Source organism: Anolis sagrei, chromosome 4, assembly GCF_037176765.1.
Source record: "Anolis sagrei isolate rAnoSag1 chromosome 4, rAnoSag1.mat, whole genome shotgun sequence".
NCBI classification, from domain to species: Eukaryota; Metazoa; Chordata; class Lepidosauria; order Squamata; family Dactyloidae; genus Anolis; species Anolis sagrei.
In genome coordinates, this window is record NC_090024.1 from 16,345,601 (window position 1) to 16,370,299 (window position 24,699).

Sequence of the window (24,699 nt, forward strand, 5' to 3'; positions counted from 1 at the left end):
GCCATGTTCCAAAGCCAGGTCTTTATTAGTTTCCTGAAGGTCAGGAGGGAGGGAGCAGATCTGATCTCTAGTGGGAGGGAGTTCCAAAGCCAAGGAGCCACCACCGAGAAGGCCCTGTCCCTCGTCCCCACCAAACACGATTGCGAAGGTGGTGGGACCGAGAGCAGGGCCCCTCTGGAAGATCTTAATAACCTTGATGGTTCATAGGGGAGAATCCGTTCGGACAGGTAAACTGGGCCAGAGTCGTTTAGGGCTTTATAGGTCAGAACCAGCACTTTGAATTGTGCTTGTTGTTTCCTTTTGCATTCTTGAAAAGTAGGCACAACCAGTGTTCCTCCTTCCTTTTCTTCCTCCTGAGAAGGTCTGACCACCTGCCCAGAATCTCCAGCTTTCTCCTCTTCCGACTCCTCCTCAGGGGCAGAAGAGGAAGACACAACAACCCCCCCCCCCCCCCCCCGACACACACAAACACACACATATTTAGAATCAGAGAAGCTCAAGAAGTGCCCCTATCCTTCATCACGTTTAGACATTTTCTCAATTTCAAATCCCCACAAAACCTTGATTCTATGGCCAATAACAGTATATTTTGCAACCAGGTATATGTACAAACAATTCTTTTCTAGTCAGCTCAAAGAACGGAAATAGGAGCAATAAAATGCAAAACAATGCATCAAATGAGTATTTCATATCCAAAGGGCACTTCATGCTGGACAGTTCACTGACTTTCTCTTCCCTCCACTAGTTTATGATTCTTTAATTTCGCAGCCTGCTATGGATAAAGCAGGTAATAAAGGGGCTGCATACTACAAAGGGAAACTACCAACATCAGCAACTAATAAAATAATGACATTTCATAACCTGTGCAGAATGCTTCTAATTAAGCTCTAAGCAAGGTTTTGTCAAGATTGAAGGCCCAGATAGTGATGTGTAATACTGGACTATCATAATGTCCAACAGCAAGGAAAAACTCAGCATACAGCACAGTTGAAGCATAAAACCTGTGGGTCTGGACCCCTGGGGGGTTGCAAAGGGGTTTCAGAGGGGTCGCCAAACACCATCAGAAAATACAGTATTTTCTGTTGGTCATGGGGGTTCTGTGTGGGAAGTTTGGCCCAATTCCATTATTGGTGGAGTTCAAAATGCTCTTTGATTGTAGATGTACTATAAATCCCAGCAACTACCCAATGTAATCTGTACTTTCTGCATCTCTGTAATGAAGGCTCTGCAGAGAAACTCTAAATATTTGGATTGCCGTGAGTTTTCCAGGCTGTATGGCCATGTTCAAGAAGCATTCTCTCCTGATGTTTCACCCACATCTACAGCAGGCATCCTCAAAGATTGTCAGGAAACTAGGCAAGTTGGAAACTAGGCAAGTGAGGTTTATATATCTGTGGAATGTACAAGGTGGGAAGAAGAACTATTGCCTGTTTGAGGCAAATGTGAATGCTGCAATTGGCCACCTTGATTAACATTGAATGGCCTTGCAGCTTAAAAGCCTGGCTGCTTCCTGCCTGGATTATTTGTTGGGATGTGTTAGACCAGTGGTTTTTAACCTGTGGGTCCCCAGATATTTTGGCCTTCAACTCCCAGAAATCCTAATAGCTGATAAACTGGCTGAGATTTCTGGGAGTTGTAGGCCAAAACACCAGGTAACCCACAGGTTGAGAACCACTGTGATAGACTAAAATCTCATAGAAGCTCCACCAAGACTATCCAAAATGAAGGGCTGTTTTCCAAAGCACACGAACAGTCAAACTTTTTTGCAACTCTGCTTTTAATGCCTTTGGTTGTACTTGAGGCTGGAAATGTCAAATCCAAAATATTCCTTCAGGGAACCTTCCCTGCAAAATTGAAGTTTCTGATCATGGTCTCTTTGAGGTTTGTTACTTCTGGTCGCCAAACATTGGTTTAAGGAAGTGCTGGAGATGAAAGTTGAGTACTCTTCTGAAATGTCAGCTTTCTAAAGATTGTTATATTTAGCACATATCTTATATTTTTATATCAATGGCAGTGCCATATTGTTGAACTGAGCTTTCTTAGAACTGGTGCTTTCAAAGGTAAGCCATATGTTCACAACTCTGCCTTTTAAGTTTTATGCCTTTGCAATTTAATTGGAATTATTTTTAGGATGGAAAATAGAAGATCCGGATGAGGCAATGTACTCTGAAGGGAAAACTATCTCATACAGAAGAATAAGCATATTGAAGATGATGTATTTATTCTTTCTCCACATTCTCCTAAAGAAGACTTAGAGGAAATGTTGCTCTCTGAAGACTGTTGTGCAACAAGTCCCATAAGTCTTAGCCAATATACTCAATGGGAATTATAGGATTTGTACTCCAACATTCAAAAACAGAGCCCTAAACGGTTCCAGTCCAGCATATCTCTCAAAACATATCTCTATGAAACAGCTCAGAGGCTAAGATCTTCTGGGGAGTCCATGATGAGGACGAGAGACAGAGCCTTCTTGGTGGTGGCCCTTCAGCTGTGGAACTCCCTCCTCAGTGAGATTAGATCAGACCCCTCCCTCCTGACCTTCAGAAAGAAAGTAAAAATATGGCTATGGGACCAAGCCTTTGGAAAGTAACTTGTAGGGCAACAAAGGGATATGGAATATGTGCCATGAACATTGGAATGGCTCCGGATTACAATCTTGGACTACGTGGTTTTAATAATTGGTGTAATCTTTAAATGTTTTAATTCTTTGGTTTTAATGTAAATGTTTATTTTAACTGTATGTTGTTTCTAAGACATTGAATTGCTGCCCATATGTAAAGCCGCTCTGAGTTCCCTTCAGGTGGGGTATAAACATGGTAAATAAATAAATAAATAAATAAATAAATAAATATTCCCCATTCCTTTCATAGACCCTTAAAGATGTAACATTAGATTAATCAATAACATAGGATTCAAGGGAGAGGCACAAATCTTTTCTTGGTAACTACTAACTAGAGATGTAAAATTTCAGAATAGTTTGAAGCCATAAGCAAAAAAATCCATCATTTTTCTCGCTATTTTTTTAAATTAAACCTTTGAAATTTTTAGAAACATTAGAATATATATTGTATTAATAACATTTGAAAAAAATCACAATTCTATTTAGGGAGCATAACATTAATTATGTATGCTATATAATACAATTTTTGTTTCACATAAAATTATCATGTCTGGTATCTAAATGTACAATTTTTATGTAAGTAATACAGATGCTGGTATTTCCCTTTCAAAGAAATTATTTCTAGTTCAAATGGAATTACAAGGTCCTGAACTGTTAGAAAGTTCTTTGGAGCAGGGCCATCCATAGGGAGACCAAGGTGCTTGTTTATAAAGCTATTGTCCTCCCAACACTGGTATATGCCTGCGAAATGTCGACTGTCTACAGATGTCACATACAACTCCTGAAACAATTCCATCAGCATTGCCTCTGGAAAATCTGGAAAATCTCTTGGGAAGACAGGCAGACAAATGTGAGCATGCTGGAAGAAGAAAAGACCACTAGCATTGAAGCGATGCTCCTATGGCATCAACTCCGCTGGACTGGCCACTCTGTCCGAATGCTTGATCACCATCTCCCAAAGCAGTTATTGTACTTCGAACTCAAGAACGGAAAACAGAATGTTGGTGGACAGGAAAAGGGATTTAAAGGTGGGCTCAAAGCTAAAACTGTGGCATTAATACCGAGAACTGGGAAGCCCTGGCCCTTGAGCACTCTAGCTGGAGGTCAGCTGTGACCAGCAGTGCTCTGGAATTTGAAGAGGCACAAATGGAGGGTGAAAGGGAGAAATGTGCCAAGAGGAAGGCGCATCAAGCCAACCCTCAGCGGAACTGCCTTCCATCTGGAAACTAACGTCCTCACTGTGGAAGAACATATGGGTCAAGAATAGGGCTCAACTGTCACCTACGAATCCACCAACAAGACCCTACACTCGGAAGGCCATCATACTCAGACAAGAGGGATCACCTAAGTAAATAAAGAGCAAACAAAACCCAATATAAATAGAAGAATCCATCAACATTGGTAAAACAGAACAATTTTGTCAAGCAGAGATTGAGTATTCATTCCAATTAAAAAACTGAAAGTAGGAAGCCAAGACAAGGGATCATAACTTCATGGTATGTTGTATTCTGTTACATCATTTTCAGAAATATAAATTTAAAATGATTTAAAATAATGTATGAAATTACCTTCAGTCCATGTGTATATGGTATATATGAAATGTCAATGCATTTTGTATTTACACTTTGCTTTCCATCTCCAAAATATCTCATTACGTACATCTATCCAAATACAGGTATTGTAACATCCCTAATACTTCTGGACCTAAATATTTCAGATAAGGGATATTCAAGCTGCATACTGAAGTTCCTAGACTCATACCCAACTGTGTAGAGTTGTGATCATGAAACACGTTTAACAGACGTTCAGGTTCACTCCTAAAGGTTAATGGAGCAAGAACTCTGGTCAGATTCAATAATTTTTTGTTTGGCATAATACCTTTCTATCTCTCAGCAGTCATTTCCACTTGGACACTCAGGATGTTCGGTTAGCAGCAATATCCTCAGAAGCAAGCTGTTTCTGGAACAGCATGCCCACCCCTGCCTTGATGCTGGCCAGAGGCTAAATACTCAAAAGAACGAAAAATGTTCATGCTTATTTGCACGTTTCTCTTTCTGTCTATCTCTCTCACACAGTTTCAAATGCTATTTCAGAAATGAACTGCTGCCGCAGGGCTCTAATTTAATGGAAAACACCACCAAAGCGAGAAACAAAGACACGTTAATTCATAATATGCAAAACAAATGAACAAATACCATACCCTATACCAGTTTTTGTCAACCTTCCTAGTGCCACAACCTCTTAATTCAGTTCCCCATGTTGTGGTGACCCCCAACCATAAAACTATTTTTGTTGCTACTTCATAACTGTAATTTTGCTACTGATTTGACTTGACATATAAATATCTGATATGCAGGATGTATTTTCATTCACTGGACCAAATTTGACACAAATACCCAATATGCCCAAATTTGGATACCAGTCGGGTTGGTTGGGGGGGGGGGGGGGTGTTGATTTTGTCACTTGGGATTTATAGCTAACCTACAATCAAAGAGTATTCTAATCTCCACCAACTATGGAATTGAACCAAACTTGGCACAAAACGTAAAGTAGGACCACATATTACATGAGGAATAGATTCCAGGACCATTTAGGTAAAATAATATTCATGTATATTATGAAATCTTATTTTTCTTACCTGAAATGAACAATGCCTTGGGCTTCTCACTAAAGTGCACCACAGAACCATGCAGGAGGATCTAGCAATACATAGTGAAGTATTCTAGACCTGCAGCACAATTGTATGGCCAACTTCCAAAGGAATTTATGGAGGAAGCTTATCATAGAATCACACTGGAGGCCCACAGAGAACACTTCTCTAGGCAATGCTATGTTCTCCTGCATGTTTCTGTAGTATTCCAAGCTTTTCACATATAACTGAAATCACATTCAATACGCTTGCACAATAAGCAAACCTACTGCACATCCATGGCGGGTTGAAATGGGGGATCATTATGTCGTTGACCCACTGTATTTATATTTAATTGGAAGAATGAAGGATGCTATGGATGTCTGAGTTCGGACAGATTACAGCAAAGTCTAGTGTTCTTCACGCACTGGGCCTGTAATAATTGGCTTTTGAAATAGGACATGCACCTTGTGCCCAGCGGGGAGCCAGGGCGCCACAAAAGAGACCCTCAAGGATTTCCCTGAAGAAATGGTCTTTAGATGGCTTGAAAGGTTAAACAAAGTCCTTTATTATCTGAACATTAGGAAGAACTTCCTGACTGTGAGAGCCGTTCAGCAGTGGAACTCTCTGCCCTGGAATGTGGTGGAGGCTCCTTCTTTGGAAGCTTTTAAGCAGAGGCTGGATGGCCATCTGCAGGGGTGATTTGAATGCAATATTCCTGCTTCTTGGCAGGGGGTTGGACTGGATGGCCCATGAGGTCTCTTCCAACTCTTTGATTCTATGATTCTATGATTCTATGAAATTAAACAGATATTTCTCAAATCTTCAATGAGTCAAACAAATGCTTCAAGGCTTTAAATCAACTGGTGGCTTCCTTAATCTTGTCCACAAGGGACAGGCAACTGTCTTCATTAATTGTTCTTATACTTTGAGAGGAAAACCCTTTTTTAACCTCTCCCAGGCTGTCTGTTATCTAAGTTTTGTTATTGTGGGATCTACAACCGATTCCAAACTGCGTCTTGGTACCAAGTAAACCTACCAGGCAAAGCTTGTAGATTCTCCAGCTGGAGTTCTTTGGGTCTGTAAAGCTGTTTTCCCTCTGGAATTTCTTTAAGACTTTAGGGCTATTTCCCTCAGATGCTGCAAGGCTGAGAGGCTGCAAGCTCCCAGCCAGAGCTTTGGGAATTTCCCCCCGGAATGGCTTTAAAAATGAAGCTTTTCTGCAGGTGAAGCTTGTCCACGTCCTCTAACTTAGCTTTCCTCACTAACTAAAAATGGCCCCCTCTTCCCTTCCCATCTCCCTGGGAGAAGGGGCAGATCCAAATTTAACAATGATAAACAGGTGGCTTGCCCTATGACTGCAAACCAAAGGAAGCCACCTTTTTGCAGAATCCCTGAAACTTTGGAATGCATGCAAACACTTAATAGTAAGAAAATAAAGTTGGAGCTCCTAGTACAGACATACCAGCACATCTAGCATTCTAATTCTCTATTTCTAGCATTTAACTAATTTACACAGCAGCAAAAATGTAAAATCAGAAACTAAGAACAAGGGCCAAATGAGGGAAGAATCACGTTGAAGAAAAGCAATTTGCATAGGGAAAGAAAATGATAAAGCTCCTTGTGATTTCAAGTTATGTTAAACATGTACGAAACATTATGTGCCATGTTCCAAAATATCTTGACATATTCTGCTGGTATGACAGAATATTGAAATAAGACACAAACAAGTAAGGAACACTCCGTTTGGAAACAGTGCTTGTTCTCCATTGGGAAGTTTATTTGTGAGTCGTAGCCTTTTGCTGATCAATTGCTGCCATCGGATGCAATCTCCAAGAATTCTATATAAAGTTGGCTGAGGTGCTTGTTCAGGAGGAAAGCTTAGGTCACCAAGTGAAGTCACCCAGTATGATGTTATTAAATAAACTGTTAAATTCAATCTATTATCAGATTCCATTCATGAACCTTTGCTGTGTGGTTGTTGTGTGCCTTTATCATTTCCAACCTATGCTGATCATAAAGAGAACCTATCCCAGGGTTGTTTTTTTTTTGTTTTGTTTTTTTTGTTTTTGTTTTTGTAAGACTTGTTCAGAAGATATTTACCATTGCCCTCCTCTGGCACCGAGAAGGTATCACTTACCCCAGCTTACATAATTGAATTTTTAGCAGCGAACTGAGGATTCAAACCCTGTTATGCAGACTCATAGGACGCTTCCAGACAGTGTCAAAATGCAGGGGTTTTTTTTTTAAAAAGGGCAAAAAATCCTGGGATCTGACAACAAATACACACACAGACCTATCAGTCCCAGGAAATGCTCCCCCACCATCCTCATATCTTCCTTAGAAGTGGATCAAGATGGAGAGAAGAAAAGGGACAACCAGAAGGTTTTTTAAAAAACTATCTCAGAAATGAACTGGACCTTATATGCACATGCGAATATCTTAATGTACACACAAGCAGATATCGTTCCTCAACCAAATCTAAATTCAAGCCCTATTTAATACTGTATTATTATAAAGAGCAAAAGAAATTGCTTTCCAATTGTGCTTCTCTTGAGCCACCTTAGATTGTGGAATACTTTGGATTTCAGATGTCTAAATATGCATTGTCCTGTAGGAAGAGTAACAGATCATCTTGCAGCTTGCATTCTTAATATGTAAAACATATCCAAACAGTTTTGTGTGTGTCCGTGGCTCCATTTTATGACAGCCCAATCAGCTGTTTCAGGCCTTTAAAAAGCACACGTGCACTAGAGCAGTCCACAAAGCAGAAAGAAAAAAAGAGCATGTGTTTTGCATGACTGCAGGTATATACAGTAATGCGAAGGTGCACATTTTTTGGGCAGAATCGGTTTTTAGGTGCACCTTTTTAACACGTGCTTTTCAGCTGTGAATCTGATTTTAGCCATGTGTAGACGGGCCCATAGTAAAACACTCAAAAAATTACAGACTTCTCCTTTAGTAGTTACCAAGAAGTCTTTGAAAAGCCATCAGATAGGACATGAGAGGAGTAACATTATTCTTGCTCTGTTGCACCTCCAACAACTGGCAATTCAGTGATATGCTGCTTTCAAAATGTTGGCTTCCATAAAGTCATTGTGACTAAAAGCCATTAACTGGTAACCAAATCACCATCACCAAAACTCAAAAGAGTGGGTCTAAATATACCACAAGATTTCAGCTCAAAGCTTTTCTTTGCTGTTGCTGTAAGTTTTTAAGTCATGGCTGATTTATGTGAACATATCAAAGGTATTTTGTGAGCAAGATTTCTTCAGAGAAGATTTGTGTTTGGCATCTTCTGAGACTGGGAGTGTGCATGTTGACCAGGAGTACTTGGGGCCCATCCAGACAGGGCCCAAAATGTGTGAGCTCTCGTGCTTTTACCGGAGGCATCCAAATGATTTCCTCCAGTAAAAGAGGAATAATTTGTGACAAAACAGGAAAACCCCACTTTGTCATGAATTATTTTGATACTCCATTAGACCCGGGTCTTCCTGAAAGATCTGAGTCTAATGGAGTATGGTTCCTGTGGGGACAGACTACCGGTAGGCCTGGGTAACAATGGAAAAATTTGTTTCTAAAATCGATTTGTATTTGGGGGGTTTTTTTGTTTCGATATTTAAAATAATTACAAAATTTTCCTTTTAAAAAGTTCGATATTTACAAAATTTCGTAAATGTGAAAAAATTACAAAACATTAACGAATCGATTTCCAAAACAATAACGAATCGATTCGTTAATGGCGGACGCGACCGCGAAATACGCTAAAAAACCTCCAAAACCTTCTGAAGCTTCCCTCTCCCTCTGTTGTTGACTGTTGGTGTGATATTATAATTTTTTTTCACTAATTAAACCATAAAACTGGCCCAGACATGCGGAAATAATAACGAAACGACCTCAAAACAATAACGAAACGAATACAATATCGAAATACGAAGCATTTACAAAACGTTTTTGAAAATTCGTTTTTTTTAATAATTGCTCCAGAATGGTTCGTTATCGTTTTGTAATTGGAAAAATTAACGAATTATTAACGAATTACGAATTAACGAAACGAAACCGCCCAGCCCTAACTACCGGGTGTCCAATTACAGCCCAGTTCTCTTATTCGGGCCCCATGGGCCCTGAGAAGAGGAAACTCACCCCTTCCCAAATCTCCCCTAAAACCTTTGAAATAAAATAAACACTTACTGTGCTGCCATTAAGCCTCTCTGGATGCTCCTGTTGCATACCAATGTTGCACTAGGAGGCAGGGGGAATCTCTCCTACCCCACCAAACCTGCATCCTAGTGCAACACTGGTATGTGCCAGGAGCCTCCAGAGAGGCATCATGGTGGCCTAGTAAATTTTAAATTTTATTTAAAGGGGTTTTTTTTTTGGGGGGGGGGGTTGATATAGGTTGTCCCCATTCAAGCACAATAGTTACTCCACTGCAATGGGGACAAGTGACAGGAAAGTTGACTTTTGGGTGCAACATGAAAACAGGTTACTTTAACTTGCAGTCTGAAAATGCTTTTAGTGAGTTTCCATGATTAAGCAGGGTTTTGAACCCTGGTCCTCCACAGCTCTTTCAAGTTTTCATGCTGTCTTCCATGCATCAAAAATTAAAATTACTTACACTCAGTTAATCAGCTCATTGGTTAACTACTGCTTAACCAAGTAGGAATTCTTTCACCGGTCTTTGTGTGTTTGTCAGGAGCGACTTGAGAAACTGCAAGTCTCTTCTGGTGTGAGAGAATAGTCCGTCTGCAAGGAAGTTGCCCAGGGGATGCCTGGATGTTTAGATGTTTTACTATCCTTGTGGGAGGCTTCTCTCATGTCCCTGCATGGGGAGCTGGATCTCACAGAGGAAGGTCAACCCCCTCTCCCCAGATTCTAACATCTGAAGTGTTGTTCATCAGTCCTGCCAGCTCAAGGGGTTAACCCATTGCATCACCAGGGGCTTCTTTCACCCAATGAAAAACCCAACAAAAAGCAAGTATTTACAAACAGTAAGTTTATCCTTATAGTTCTTCAAAACAGGCATTGCATAAACCCCCCAAATACTCACCTTTCCGAACCATGATTTTGAAACCAGCTGCAGGTATTATGCATGAAGTTTAATTGAGTTCCATGCCTTATCTGTGTGAGAGAGGAAGAAAATGAATAAAGTTTTCACCAAACAGTTAAATAAAGTGTATTTGGTACTGCAAAATCTGTCTAACAGGGATTGATTAGGTGGAGGATAAGTTTGTCCATAATTATAGGTGACGAAGAACCTTATATCAATACTGGGAAGGGGACAGTTTCTTCATCATATTTATGGACAGAATGTCAGATCAGGATCATTCAGAGCAGATAGGTGAACTCTATTTTCCAACATCTCAGAACACTTTCACATAGGACTTAAATGCGCGTTGAAGCAGGTTTAAATGTCATCCCAATAACAAGCCATCCCGAAGTCCCCCAAAATAAGCACTTAATAGTTTTTAAAACTTACCCAGCCACCATTATCTTCCTCCTCACACCCAGGAAGATGGGGGCTGAGGAGGAAAATCCTACAAATTATTCAAGCCAAGTATCCCTGATCTCCACCAGCAGAAGTCCAAGATCTCTGCTCATGTTATCCAAAATATGGATCACAAGCAACCCCAAAGGGTCTATATAACTAGGAAATATCACACTAAGTTCTAACAAAACTCATCTTCTCATACCATGCTATTTTAGATCTCTCATATTTTTTTGCACGTGTTTACACATACTGAAAAGGTTGCTCTTTTCAACTGTCTGGCCTTCTCATTTAGCTTCAGATCTAAAAGTCAAACTGATACCTTCTTAACCTGTGCTTAATTGGTTTTAAGAGCTGAGAATAACCTTGCTGGCCTCTTTCTTTTCTGTTTCTTCTTTGCAACAACCTACCATTAGAAGCTGATTGCTAATGATAATACTTAAAGAAGAAAGAACCAATCATGTCAATGGGAGCTTCTTTGAAAAAATATTTAGAGAAACATTATGTTAATATGATAAGGAAATGTAAACAGCTGGCCCTCCATATTAACAGATTTTACATCTACGGCTTGAAACCTCCACCCCCGCATATTAATTTGCCATTTTATATATAAGGGACACCATTCTACTAGAGCATTGTAAATGGTGGGACTTGAGCATCCACAGATTTTGATATAGAATCATAGAGTTGGAAGAGACCTCATGGGCCATCCAGTCCAACTCCCTGCCAAGTGTTCCAAACTGTGTAGGACTCCAAATGATGACACCTGCACATTGAATTCAGACTTGAAGCAAACACAGCTCCTCTAGGCCTGGTGTTATACGTAGTATAGATAGTACCCAAAAATATATATAAACCAAAAATTGAGAGAGAGAAGACATATATGAAAGCTATCCAATAAGTCCAGTTTGCAAAACTTCAAGGGTGAGTGACACCCTTTGTTGTATCTGCCAGCCATAAATACTCAAACTTTGGGTTGCTACCAAACCTTTCATACTATTCAAATATTCATAATATTGCAGAGGAATTCTGCAATGTGAATAGACTCTTACTGTATTAAAACCTCCTACTTGGTGTGCATCTACACTGTGGAATTAAAGCAGTTTCTGCACTGGATACATTCCTGCTTCGACTGTGGTTATGCAAAATAAGGAAGAACTTCCTGACTGTGAGAGCCATTCAGCAGTGGAACTCTCTGCCCCGGAGTGTGGTGGAAGCTCCTTCTTTGGAAGCTTTTAAACAGAGGCTGGATGGCCATCTGTCAGGGGTGATCTGAATGCAATATTCCTGCTTCTTGGCAGGGGGTTGGACTGGATGGCCCATGAGGTCTCTTCCAACTCTTTGATTCTATGAAAATCACATATTTTATCAAACACCATGAAATTACATCATGTCTGGTTCCAGAATACCAAAAAGTTGTGTTGGAGCACCTAGAGATTCTTAGAAAGGTATCCTAGGAGAGTTGTGTTGCAGCATCTAAAGATTCCTAGAGTGACATCCTCTCTAAAAGTCTTCCAACACAACTCTGTTAATTTATGGGAGAAGAATTATAATGTTGCTTGGAGAACTTAGAAAATGCCCAGGAAATGCCCACATTTTCCTGCATTAGCTAAGTGAAACCAAGAATATGTGTTACATGGCTACAGGGATTTTACCGTACCAATTTGGCTATCAACGAGCCCTTACATGGTAGAAACCATGTTCATCACCTTTGGTCCTCTAAATGTTCTGAATTCTACCTTCCAGAATCTCTGAGCATTGTTTGTGCTGACTGAGCTGGGGCTTCTCGGGGGTGGAGATTTAAAATATCTGGATAGCCACTGGTAGAAAAGGTTCTGGGCCATTGTCTATCTATGAGAAAATTTACATACATCACAGAGCAGGACAATTGGACATTGCCCTATGTTAAATGATATTGTGCCCCAGCTCCTGTGCTCTCATCAGACGTGACAGTGCTGGGAAATATTGGTAATGATGGATAAGTTGTCTTTCTGGGAAGCTTGTCTGGTATTGTAAATGATCTCACCAAAGAAGCCTTTGTACATTTCCAATCAACTCCAGAGTTCTCATTACTTACTGTCAAATAATTCTTAAACCAGGTTTCTGACTTCTTACAGAAAGAGCCTTTGCACTAAATTTATCTCGGAGATGACAGGGCTTTTACCAGTACAATGGCTAATTGCCTGAAATAACAGCATACAGGAAAAGTAACCTCTGACAGAATGAATCTGATTAAATTAAGGACCAAGGCCATGTGGAGAAAAAATGGCTACATCAGAAAAACTCACATAACTTTCCCGAAACTCAGAATTGCAATCTTTGAGACGAACCACCTCTCAACTCTACCATTTTCCAAGGCTGATTTTGTGTGGATGCAAACAAAGGCATTCTTACTGCCCTCTTCCATAGTGCTCTCTCCACCAAAGTGATGCGTCTGGCCTATTTGAATGCTTGGGCAGTGGCTCTTTGGTGCTTCCCTTCCAAAGGAGCATTGATAAAGTAGAAGGATTCAGTAATTCTTTTAGGTTCTCCTGAGACACACTAAGCTCTCATCTTTCACTGTTCTACTCAGATAAAGAGATTGCTCCTTTTTTCATAAGAGTTAAGGTAGAGTAGTCACATTGATCTAAAATTTCAAGACTTGTGCATGAGTATAAATAGGACCTTTTGCATATCGGATTTGACTGTACTGCTTTACTGTGGGGAAATCAGGATTATCTTCTTCTTCTTCCTCTTTTTCTTAAGACATCTGGGTGATACTTGCACTTTACGGAACAAACAATGTTTGTACACTGTTTTGATAAACCAGCTTGATTTGTTGAGTCATATGAAATGTTCACTTAAACTGGTTACTGCTCTCTGGTCAATTCATCCTTTCCACTTAAGACAATATCTGAAGAAAGTAGAACATGTCCAGATGAGGTCAATCAAGATGGTAAAGAGGATAAAAGCCAACTCTATATGGAACATCTCTTATAGTATGCTTAAAACTAGAGAAGGGAAGAATAAGTAGAAATATGTCTGCCATTATTACATTTCAGGAAGGCTATCATGTAGAAACAGACTTTGTATTTCTAGGCACAAAGATTACTGCAAACACAGACAGGTAATCAGAAGATGTTTCCTTCTTGGGAGGAGGTCAATGACCAATCTCGATAAGATAGTTAAGAGGAGAGACATCACACTGGCAATGAAGATCCGCATAGTTCAAGCAATGGTATTCCCTGTAGTAACCTATGGATGTGAGAGCTGGACCATAAGGAAGGCTGAGCAAAGAAAGATAGATTCTTTTGAACTGTGGTGTTGGAGGAAAATTCTGAGAGTGCCTTGCACCAGAAGAAGATCCAACCAGTCCATACTTCAGGAAAGAAAACCCGACTGCTCACTGGAGGGAAGGATATTACAGGCAAAGATGAAGTACTTTGGCCACATATTAAGAAGTCAGGAAAGCTTAGAGAAGACAATGCTGCTGGGGAAAATGGAAGGAAAAAGGAAGAGGGGCCGACCAAGGACAAGATGGATGGATAGTATCCTTGAAGTGACTGGCTTGACTCTGAAGGAGCTGGGGGTGGTGATAGCCAACAGGGAGCTTTGGCGTGGGCTGGTCCATGAGGTCACAAAGAGTTGGAAGTGACTGAACGAATACACAACAATCATGTAGAAAATGAGCAAGCTTCTTTCTTGCTCATTCCATCCATTGGTCTAATCCACTGAATCTAAATCAATGGATTCCAGTGACACAAATAGAAAATAAAACAGACAACTCTGCATCTGTATGCTTTTCCATTGTGCCCTGCCTCATGTACAAAGGAGGAATTGTTGGAGGCTACAGACAATGCCATTGCTGATCAAAAGATATTTAGCTGCCTGCACACCTTCTATTTTTATCATTTTTATACTAATTTATGCAATGTTTTTGATACAAAATAAAAATAAATAGAAAATTCTGACTAAACATTTGGAAGAACTTCTGACAGTAAGTGATGCTTGACAGAGGAACTGACTTCTTCACAAAGTTATGTTTTTTCATTTGTCACTGATTTTTAAAGAGAATTTGGATAGCAACCTCCCAGGTGTGTTTTACCTGTGGAGGTGAACTAGGTAGTTCCTAGGGAACTTCCCAAAACTATAACTTCTTTGGTGTAGCATTACAACCATTCCAAAGCTTGGAAATTTACTCCCTTTTTATTATACATCCCATCCAACATATCTGGTGACCTTCTCTGGGAGCCATAGTCTGAGACTTCCTGAGCTATACCTTGCACCCTGTTTTTAATCACTTCATGAGAGAAAGTGGCATTAATTTGAAACTACATGCCCAGAAAGATCTAATTTAGCCCACACTTCCCCTACACACAAGGACCACATTCCACTGCTACCATCACTTATATAAAACAAGGTTCCATAAATACCATTAAATGAGAACACGAAACAGTGAAGACAATAAGTTCCTTCAAGTTCCCTTTATAGAATATCATACAGACACAAATCAGAAATACAGCAGAACAAAATTATGACGGTAAAAAGTATTAGACTGGGTAATTAAAAAAATGAGACAAGCCTCCAAACACGTTCCCTTTGTCTAATATGCATGTAATATTAATAGGGAGTATTATGACATTGTTGCCATGACAACCCCCACAAGTTTGATGTGAGGACTTCATCACACAATCAAAGCAGAAGGGATGTTAAAAAAATAATGGGAACTTTGTTGGCAAACAATGCTCAATTATCATTCCATAGGACAATGTAGTGGACGTATGATACGTTTTTTTAAAAAAGTTATTTTTGTGCTAGCAGGCAAGAAGTCTATTCATCTACATTATGAATTTTCTTCTTTCTTTCCTAGTTATAAAAAAAGCAAAGATTTCATAAAACATTTAGAGATTTGATGGGATTTAGTACAAAATATAGTATAACCCCTTTATTCATAGACTCAATATCCACAGTTTCACTTAACTTTTGTTGTTGTTCATTCGTTAGAATCATAGAATCAAAGAGTTGGAAGAGACCTCATGGGCCATCCAGTCCAACCCCCTGCCAAGAAGCAGGAATTCAAATCACCCCTGACAGATGGCCATCCAGCCTCTGTTTAAAAGCTTCCAAAGAAGGAGCCTCCACCACACTCCGGGGCAGAGAGTTCCACTGCTGAACGGCTCTCGCAGTCAGGAAGTTCTTCCTCATGTTTAGATGGAATCTCCTTTCTTGTAGTTTGAAGCCATTGTTTCGTGTCCTAGTCTCTAGGGAAGCAGAAAACAAGCTTGCTCCCTCCTCCCTGTGGCTTCCTCTCACATATTTATACATGGCTTTCATATCTCCTCTCAGCCGTCTCTTCTTCAGGCTCAACATGCCCAGCTCCTTAAGCCGCTCCTCATAGGGCTTGTTCTCCAGACCCTTGAACATTTTAGTCGCCCTCCTATGGACACATTCCAGTTTGTCAATATCTCTCTTGAATTGTGGTGCCCAGAATTGGACACAATATTCCAGGTGTGGTCTAACCAAAGCGGAATAGAGGGGTAGCATTACTTCCCTAGATCTAGACACTATGCTCCTATTGATGCAGGTCAAAATCCCATTGGCTTTTTTTGCTGCCACCTCACATTGTTGGCTCATGTTTAACTTGCTGTCCACGAGGACTCCAAGATCTTTTTCACACGTACTGCTCTCGAGCGAAGCGTCCCCCATTTTGTATCTTTGCATTTCGTTTTTCTTGCCAAAGTGGAGTCGTTGAGTCATTTCTGACTCTTCGTGACTTCATGGACCAGTCCACACCAGAGCTCCCTGTCGGCTGTCACCACCCCCAGCTCCTTCAAGGTTCACTTAACTACAATCCAAAAAATATAATCCCCAGAAGTGTTTGTACACTTCTCAAAGTCCCATTCCACACAGCTGTATAAAATCCACATTGAACTGGATTATATGGCAGTGTGGACTCAGATAATCCAGTTCAAAGCAGATATTGTGGATTATCTGCCTTGATATTCTGCATTATATGCTGTGCGGAAGCGCCCTGAATCCTCCAGTGCTATTCTATGGCATGCTAATGTTCCAAATGCAGACCAAACAAAGGATTTGCTATTATTGATGGATTCAGGTGTCAACAAGGGGTCTTGAATTGTACACCCCAAAAATATGTAGTTTACACTCTATTTTTTCACTTTTGAATTCTGTTTCGAGCAACTGAACTAAGCCAAGGGCAAAGGGGGAATGTTGGAGGAAGAGAGAAGAACTGGACCATTTTAAAAGCAATGGGGAAATGGGATGACAAGGGGGTAATGGGGCCTGACCCTGCAAACTGGGACAATCGGAGGGTACATCAATGCTACCCCTCTATTCCGCTTTGGTGAGACCACACCTGGAATATTGTGTCCAATTCTGGGCACCACATTTCAAGAGAGATATTGACAAGCTGGAATGTGTCCAGAGGAGGGCGACTAAAATGATCAAGGGTCTGGAGAACAAGCCCTATGAGGAGCAGCTTAAGGAGCTGGGCATATTTAGCCTGAAGAAGAGAAGGCTGAGAGGAGATATGATAGCCATGTATAAATATGTGAGAGGAAGACACAGGGAGGAGGGAGCAAGCTTGTTTTCTGCTTCCCTGGAGACTAGGACGCGGAACAATTGCTTCAAACTACAAGAAAGGAGATTCCACCTGAACATGAGGAAGAACTTTCTGACTGTGAGAGCCGTTCAGCAGTGGAACTCTCTGCCCCTGAGTGTGGTGGAGGCTCCTTCTTTGGAAGCTTTTAAACAGAGGCTGGATGGCCATCTGTCAGGGGTGATTTGAATGCAATATTCCTGCTTCTTGGCAGGGGGTTGGACTGGATGGCCCATGAGGTCCCTTCCAACTCTATGATTCTATGATTCTACGTTGTCCTTATATCCTAGGAACTGATCCCAGGTTATCTGCTTTGAACTGGATTATATCAGTCTCCACTGTCATATAATCTGGGATAAGCAGATAATCTGGGATCCGATCCTGGAATAGGACAGTGAAGAAGGGGCCACTGTTGTTGCTTCTCCATCAGGCTGCTTGCATTCATCAGATATCAGAACTTGATAATAAAAAGCCGGTAATGGAAGACTAAATCAAGACAAAATTAAATGTAAGCAGCAGATTGTCAATATGCTATATGCAATTTTCTAGTTATATAAAAATGTCAGAAGGTTTTCTGGAGAGAAAAACAAATAATTTCTCCTCTTCACAAATGTATTATTGGACTCGCTGAAGACTGCATTCAACAGCTGTCATCCACCAGTTTTTGCATCCCACACTAAATTCAAATTATTTATTACTGAGGCTTTTTAAAAAAAAACAACAGAGATTTATCAAAATACTAGAATTAGTTGGAAATACAGACACCGTAGGAACACAATACAGTGGGTCCTTGGTATCTACTGGGTTTTTGTTCAGGATGCTCAAATCCCATTATTTACAATGGGGTTGCAAAAAGGGTGCCCCTTATATAAAAACAGTGAAATCAAGGTTTCTTTTATGATTTTTAAAATATATTTTATTATGTTATAAACACAAATCAATAAGCCAAATTCCAAGTGTTGCACGTATAAATCCTGAGTAATTCAATGAATATTAAAGACATTATGCTAATTTACACTGGTGTAGATTATATTTTTCCCACCCTCCCTCTCTCTTCAACCACAGTATATTTCTACTAATCTTGCAGATCCAGCCACTGATAGAGTCTTTGTATTTTTTTTCTTTAATGTAATCATTGGCTCCTCCAACAATTTGATTTTCTGATTTTTTATTTTAATATTTTGAATTTGTAGATGGATAAAATCCATGGATATGGGAAGGCTGATTGTAGAAAGGCATGAAAAAAACAGACCATCTTGCTCTTAAGCCTCAATCTGGGCTGAATGCATGTATGAAATTCTGCAATCTGTAAATTTTAATCTCTAAATTCACCTCTGATAGTTTGTGCAAACAATTTTTCACAGATTCTTTCCACATTCAAACACAGGGGAACTCCAGACAAGACACAATCAGAGGCAGCTAATCACCTCTCCAGAAAGGATTCCTGCAGGCAGTAACAAGTCACACCTAAAAACTGTCAGGCCATCAAATGCTAATCAAGGTGGCCAATTGAAACATTCACACCTAGCTCCAACAGACAAAGAGTTCTTTCTCCCACCCTGGACTTTCCACAGATATACTATAAACCCAATTTTCCTAGTTTCCAACAGACTTCACAACCTCTGAGGATGCCAGGTGAAACGTCAGGAGAGAATGCTTCTAGAACATGGCCCTACAGCCCAAAAAACCTACAACAACCCAGAGTCTTTCTATTTCTACATAGCACTGATGCCCTGAGGACTAATAGCGTGAAGGACAATTAAAATAGAAACTCCAAGATAGCTGAATTCATCCTACAGTTCTATTATACTCCTTTAAATTCCTCTAGTAGAAGCACTGCAGTAACAGCTCTCAGGACCAAATATCCTTAAGAGAAGGAGACTATATTACTGGAGCGTCCTGATTAGCAGTTATGACCTCATAAGCTTGATTTAATGCAATGCAACTTCTGTATTCATGGAATCAGTAGCTGTGGTTATACTTACATGCATCTGACAAAAATATATTCTCTCTAGGCATTTTGTAGATCTTCCAGGCAATTCTATAGTCTGCTTCCACCTGACATTATATATACAGTCGCGCTGTAGGACCTAGCAATGCCTAGTGAAGTTTTTCTCTAGATATTTTCTAGTTCCTCCAGAGTGACTCTATGGGCAACTTCTGGTTGAAGCTGTTCATTCAGTAGAGCTCACAATTATCCACAGTTTTGCGGATCCATGCAAAGTCCTGGGATTTATCCTCATAGATACAGGGGTCATACTATATTTCAAAACTGCTGGGGATTCACATTTATGATCATGGATTACTGAAAACCTAAATCTGCAGAATGGCAGAATTCCAAATGATGTGCTTCCAAGGTGCTGCACATCAGGACACAGGGGAATTATGTGGGCAGTACTCCTATGTTGCAGGGTGCATTGAGACAAGCCATTGAGACAGGACAGCTACCTGTTTTTCAATGACAGAAGCAAAACTGCAAATTTCATTCTCATCAGATGACCCTGGGCAAGTCACACTCTCTCAGGCTCACAGGAAGGCAAAGGGCAACCCACTGTGCACAAATCTTGCCAAGAAAACTCCTTGATAGGAAATTACTTGAAGGCACACAGCAACAACAAGAAAGCTGTTTACTTGCTTTTAATGCAGCCACCCTTTGTAATGTTGAGATTGTAAAACCCATAAAACAAAATTATTACACTAATATATACCCATTTATCAGATTAGATGGTCTGCAGGTGTGTCCCTATATATAGCTATATAAAGAGCTGGGTTTGCAACAGGTGAAGAACCAGCTGTTTGTCTCTGTGCCTATTAGAAGGAATTTTGACTGCTTGTATGTGCCCTTCATAATTCAATTTTGTGTTAGGTTATTTATATCCACACTGAAAACTTCAAATGCAAAGTTACCCATAGCATCCCAGCAAATAGTGAAAGTTCGCTTCGCTTGGGTGAAATCATTACAAACACATCAGCACACAGACATCATGTTCCCATTGAGAAGTGTTGTTTATGTCTCGTGTTTAATGGTTTTAATGATTTTAATTTATAGTTATATGTTAGCATTTAGTTATTGTGATTTTTTGTCTACATGTATGTTGGCATTGAATTTTTGCCATTACTACATTGTAAATCGCTCTGAGTCCCCCCGCCGGGGTGAGAAAGAAGGTATATAAACATAGTAAATAAATAAATAAGTGCACTTCAGATGTTTCCATTCACATCTTTATAACAATAGTTTCTCTGGTGAAATATGAAACTATGCCTATCCTACAGAGTGAGAAACAACAGGTTCTCCTTGACAGGAATCACAGAACCCTTGAACTTGGATGAGACTATGTCCCTATCATGCAGAAAAGGCACTCCTAAAAGATGCCCATCCAACTTCTGTTTGAAAATCGTCAAAGAAGGAGTCTGCTACCCTCTGATGCTGACCATACCACTATCACTTTCCTGATGATAAGGGAGATTCACATTTTTATAACAGGGATCTGCTTGTGTTCTAGTATGGGGAGCATCAGAAGACCAGTTTGCTCCATCTTTGAAATGAAATACCTTCAGATATTTCAAGATAACTATGTCACCTCTCAGTCGCTGAACAGACTGCACTCTGGCACCACGAGATGCAGAGCCAACCTTAAGAAATGGGGCTACAAAGTGGAATCCACGACATCGAAGTGTGGAGAAGAGCAAACTACAGATCTTCTGCTGCGATGCAACCTGAGCCCTGCTACATGCACAATGGAGGACCTTCTTATAGTAACACCAGAGGCACTCCAAGTGGCCAGCTACTGGTCAAAGGATATTCAATCAACTACCAAGCTTGCAAACTTTGTGTTTTGTTTGTTTGTTTGTTAAAAATGCAATACAACTGTTTGGCTTGCTCCTGACACGATAAATAAAAATAAATAACCTCTCAGTCTTTGCTTCTCCAAGCTAAATATACTAAAATCCCTAAGTCATAGGGTCTAGTTTCCAGAACTCTGATCGTCTACGTAGGTTCCCCACTGTCGTGATGTGTTCAAGATTGTCAGTACTGTTTTTAGCACACTGGGTTGGATTGGAAGGTCCTTATGGTCTCTTCATACTCAAGGATTCTATGATCTATGTCCTTCTTAAAACAAAGTGCCATGAACCAGAATGGTTTTGATCTTCCATATCTTGCCTGTGTTTATACTTCATCTCCCAGATTCCATCACTGTTGGCTGTGCTGGCAAAGGTTTTAAAACCACAGAGTCGGAAGAGACCAAAAAAACCATTCAGTCCAATCCCCTGAATATCTAAACATAGCTATGGATGAGAACCTGTACAGGTGTCTAGGTCAGATGGAAACTTTTTCCCAGATGTTCAAAACTTCAACTTTGTGCAACCGCAGTAAGCCCTGGCAATAAGGAAGGGATTATGGGAGTCATAAACTAATGCATCTTGAAAGCAGGAGTATCTTCACCCATGACTGAGATGTAGACCTCAAGTTCAACCACTCATACTGTTAAACAACAGGATGGGTAAGATTGAAGCCTTGGGGTGCATTGATGAATGAATACAGTTTGACATTACTTTAAATGCCCAGACTCGATGGTATGGAATCATAGGAGTTATGGTAGTTTTACAAGGTCTTCTCTGCCAAAGATTTCTGGTTTGTCACTAAACTACAACTCAGAGAGGTTAAAGTGGTGTCAAACTGCATTAATTCGATAGGGTAGATGCTCTCTTTGAGAATTACTGCTACAGTATCCATCAGAAAGCTGAACAACCTGACTGACAATTTGAGGCATTCAACACAGAAATTGCCTTTTAATTTATGCACAACAGCTTGTAATTGGTGTCCTGGCTAGCAATTTCTGACGATTTCCCATAAATACTGGTGTAATGGCTAAATGATTTAAAATTGCTCTTCCTACAGAGCTATACTGAATGCTAAAAGTTAAATATTTAATATTCCATTGCATTTTCGTTTAAATGTATGGATCATCTAATGAATTGCTATTAGAGTTTTAAAAGGCTTTCTTCTCAAATGGGCTTGAATTGACAATACCTTTTAAAAACAGCAGCTCACAAGCTGAGTCAACCTCCTTTAAAATTAAGGAAGAATCGTTGCACTATTCAAAGTGAATCATTACCTGATTCAAATAGGCACCCTAACTAATAATACAACCACCAGATGAGTACGTGGCTTCCCCCCCCCCCCTTATTGTCATCCTATTCTTCTGTCAGTAAAGAATAGACTAAATCATTACAAAACATAGATTCAATTTTCAAATATACAAGGTGTCCATAAAGTCTTTTTGCCATTTAAATGGTAAAGAGACTTTAAATGGTAAAGGGACTTTATGGACACCCTGCATATTATACATGCAAAAACAGCATGGCTCTGATGATCATTTGTATGGAGGTAGAATATATTACTTGTAAAGAGTCAGCATGATGTAGATTAGACAGTAGATTGCTTGACTGGCATATGGAAAACAAGACTCAAGTGTCTACTGAGCTTTGAAAATTCACTGAATTCATTGGAAAATTCACCCCACATTTGCTAGGGCTAGGCTGCTTCTACAGAAGTTGGCCATAGAATTGTAGTGAAGGACTCTATATGGCTGTGTCTCCCAACCTTTTTTTTGATCAGGGTCCACTTTGACCAGGGTCCACTTTGACCAGGGACCACTCTCCAACATTAGTACCAAAAGAGTTACGAATCACTTTCCGGTCAACTTTAGATTCGGTTTGGTTTTTTGGGGTGCTGATACAGAAAATTACATTGGACAGATCGCATCTCGTCTGCTTTCTGATTCAGAACATATGCCATCCAGTAGTCACCATCTACTCGCCCACAGAAAACCACATTTAACAATCCTCAGCACTATAAGAGGGTTTTGCGAGAGTAGTCACTCTCGTTGCAACAGTGTAGTAACGGTGTGGCCATGGACTATATTTTAGTTCTTGCAGACCAATGGTGGTCCACAGACCACAGGTTGGGAACCAATACTCTATGGTCAGCTTCTACAGAAATTAACCATGGAATCACACTGGAGAACCTACAAATGTCTAGAAGGAGGACCTAGAGATTTCTATAAAGAACATATTAATCAAATCTGCAAAAATAAAATCAAGGTTCTGCAATTTTTTTTATCAAACTTGCAAAATGTTAAACCCGAAAATGCTGAACTGCTGACTTGAAGGTTGGCAATTCAAATCTGCAGGATGGGGTGCGCTCCTGCTTTTTTTTTTTCAGTGTCAGGAGGCTCCTGCTGTTAGCCCCAGTTCCTGCCAACCTAGCAGTTTGAAAACATGCAATTTTGAGTAGATCAATAGGTACCACCTCAGCAGGAAAAGGCAAAAAAAAAAAAAAAAAAGGACGCACTCCATGCAGTCATACCGGCCATACAACTAGGAGGTGTTTACGGACAACGCAGGCTTCTCAGCTTAGAAATGGAGATGAGCACCACCTCCAGAGCTGGAAATGAAAGGAGAAGCCTTTTCCTGTCTATTTGTGTTTCATTATATTTCATTGTAACAAGGCATTGAATGTTGGCCTGTGTTTGTTTATATGCTGTAATCCACCCTGAGTCCCCTTGGGGAGAAGGGCGGAATATAAATAAAGTTTTATTATAATAATTGTTATGATTGTTATGATTATTATAGGGCTCATCATAACTAAGAAAGCTATAATAAATATTATGAACTGCTGTGAGAAAGATATAAATGGGTCTGGAGAACAAGTGCTATGAGGAGCAGCTTAAAAACTGGGCATGTTAAGCCTGCAGAAGAGAAGGCAGAGAGGAGACATGATTGTTGTTGTTTATTTGTTCAGTCGCTCCAACTCTTCGTGACATCATGGAGACATGATAGCCATGTATAAATGTGAGGGGAAGTCAGAGAGAGGAGGAAACAGGCTTGTTTTCTGCTACCCTGAAAACTAGGGTGTGGAACAATGGCTTCAAACTACAGGAAAGGAGATCCTACCTGAACATTAGGAAGAACTTCCTGACTGAGAGCTGTTCAGCAGTGGAACTCTCTGCCCCGGAATGTGGTGGAGGCTCCTTCTTTGGAGGCTTTTAAGCAGAGGCTGGATGGCCATCTGTCAGGGGTGATTTGAATGCAATTTTCCTGCTTCTTGGTAGGGGGTTGGACTGGATGGCCCTCAAGGTCTCTCCCAGCTCTATGATTCTATTATTCGATGAAATTAATCTCCTTTTATAAGTGATGGAGGGTTTGTTCTCCTTTTCTCTCTAGTTTACTTTCTGCTTGTTTGCAGAGGGCAAACAAAGTTGGTTCCCTGTGGGAATATGCTAATTTCTCTCTCCAGGGCTACTAGGACATTTCATGAGAATTGGCTTCCTACCATAGCAAGGATTTACAAAAGCACAGAC

General features: G+C 40.2%; 1 protein-coding gene across 2 annotated transcripts in view; it reads right to left on the reverse strand.

Moving 5' to 3' along the window:
* The window catches only part of EFR3A (EFR3 homolog A), a 98,493-nt gene that overhangs the window by 68,079 nt on the left and 5,715 nt on the right, over positions 1–24,699 (reverse strand). Inside the window, exon 2 of one of the 2 annotated variants that reach the window (XM_067467281.1) lies at positions 10,300–10,370. The exons of the other annotated variant lie outside the window; for it this stretch is intronic. Within the exon in view, the coding sequence (XP_067323382.1) occupies positions 10,300–10,312 (13 nt within the window). The 5' untranslated portion in view covers positions 10,313–10,370. The remainder of the gene's footprint in view (positions 1–10,299; positions 10,371–24,699) is intronic. 2 annotated transcript variants of the gene reach the window in all.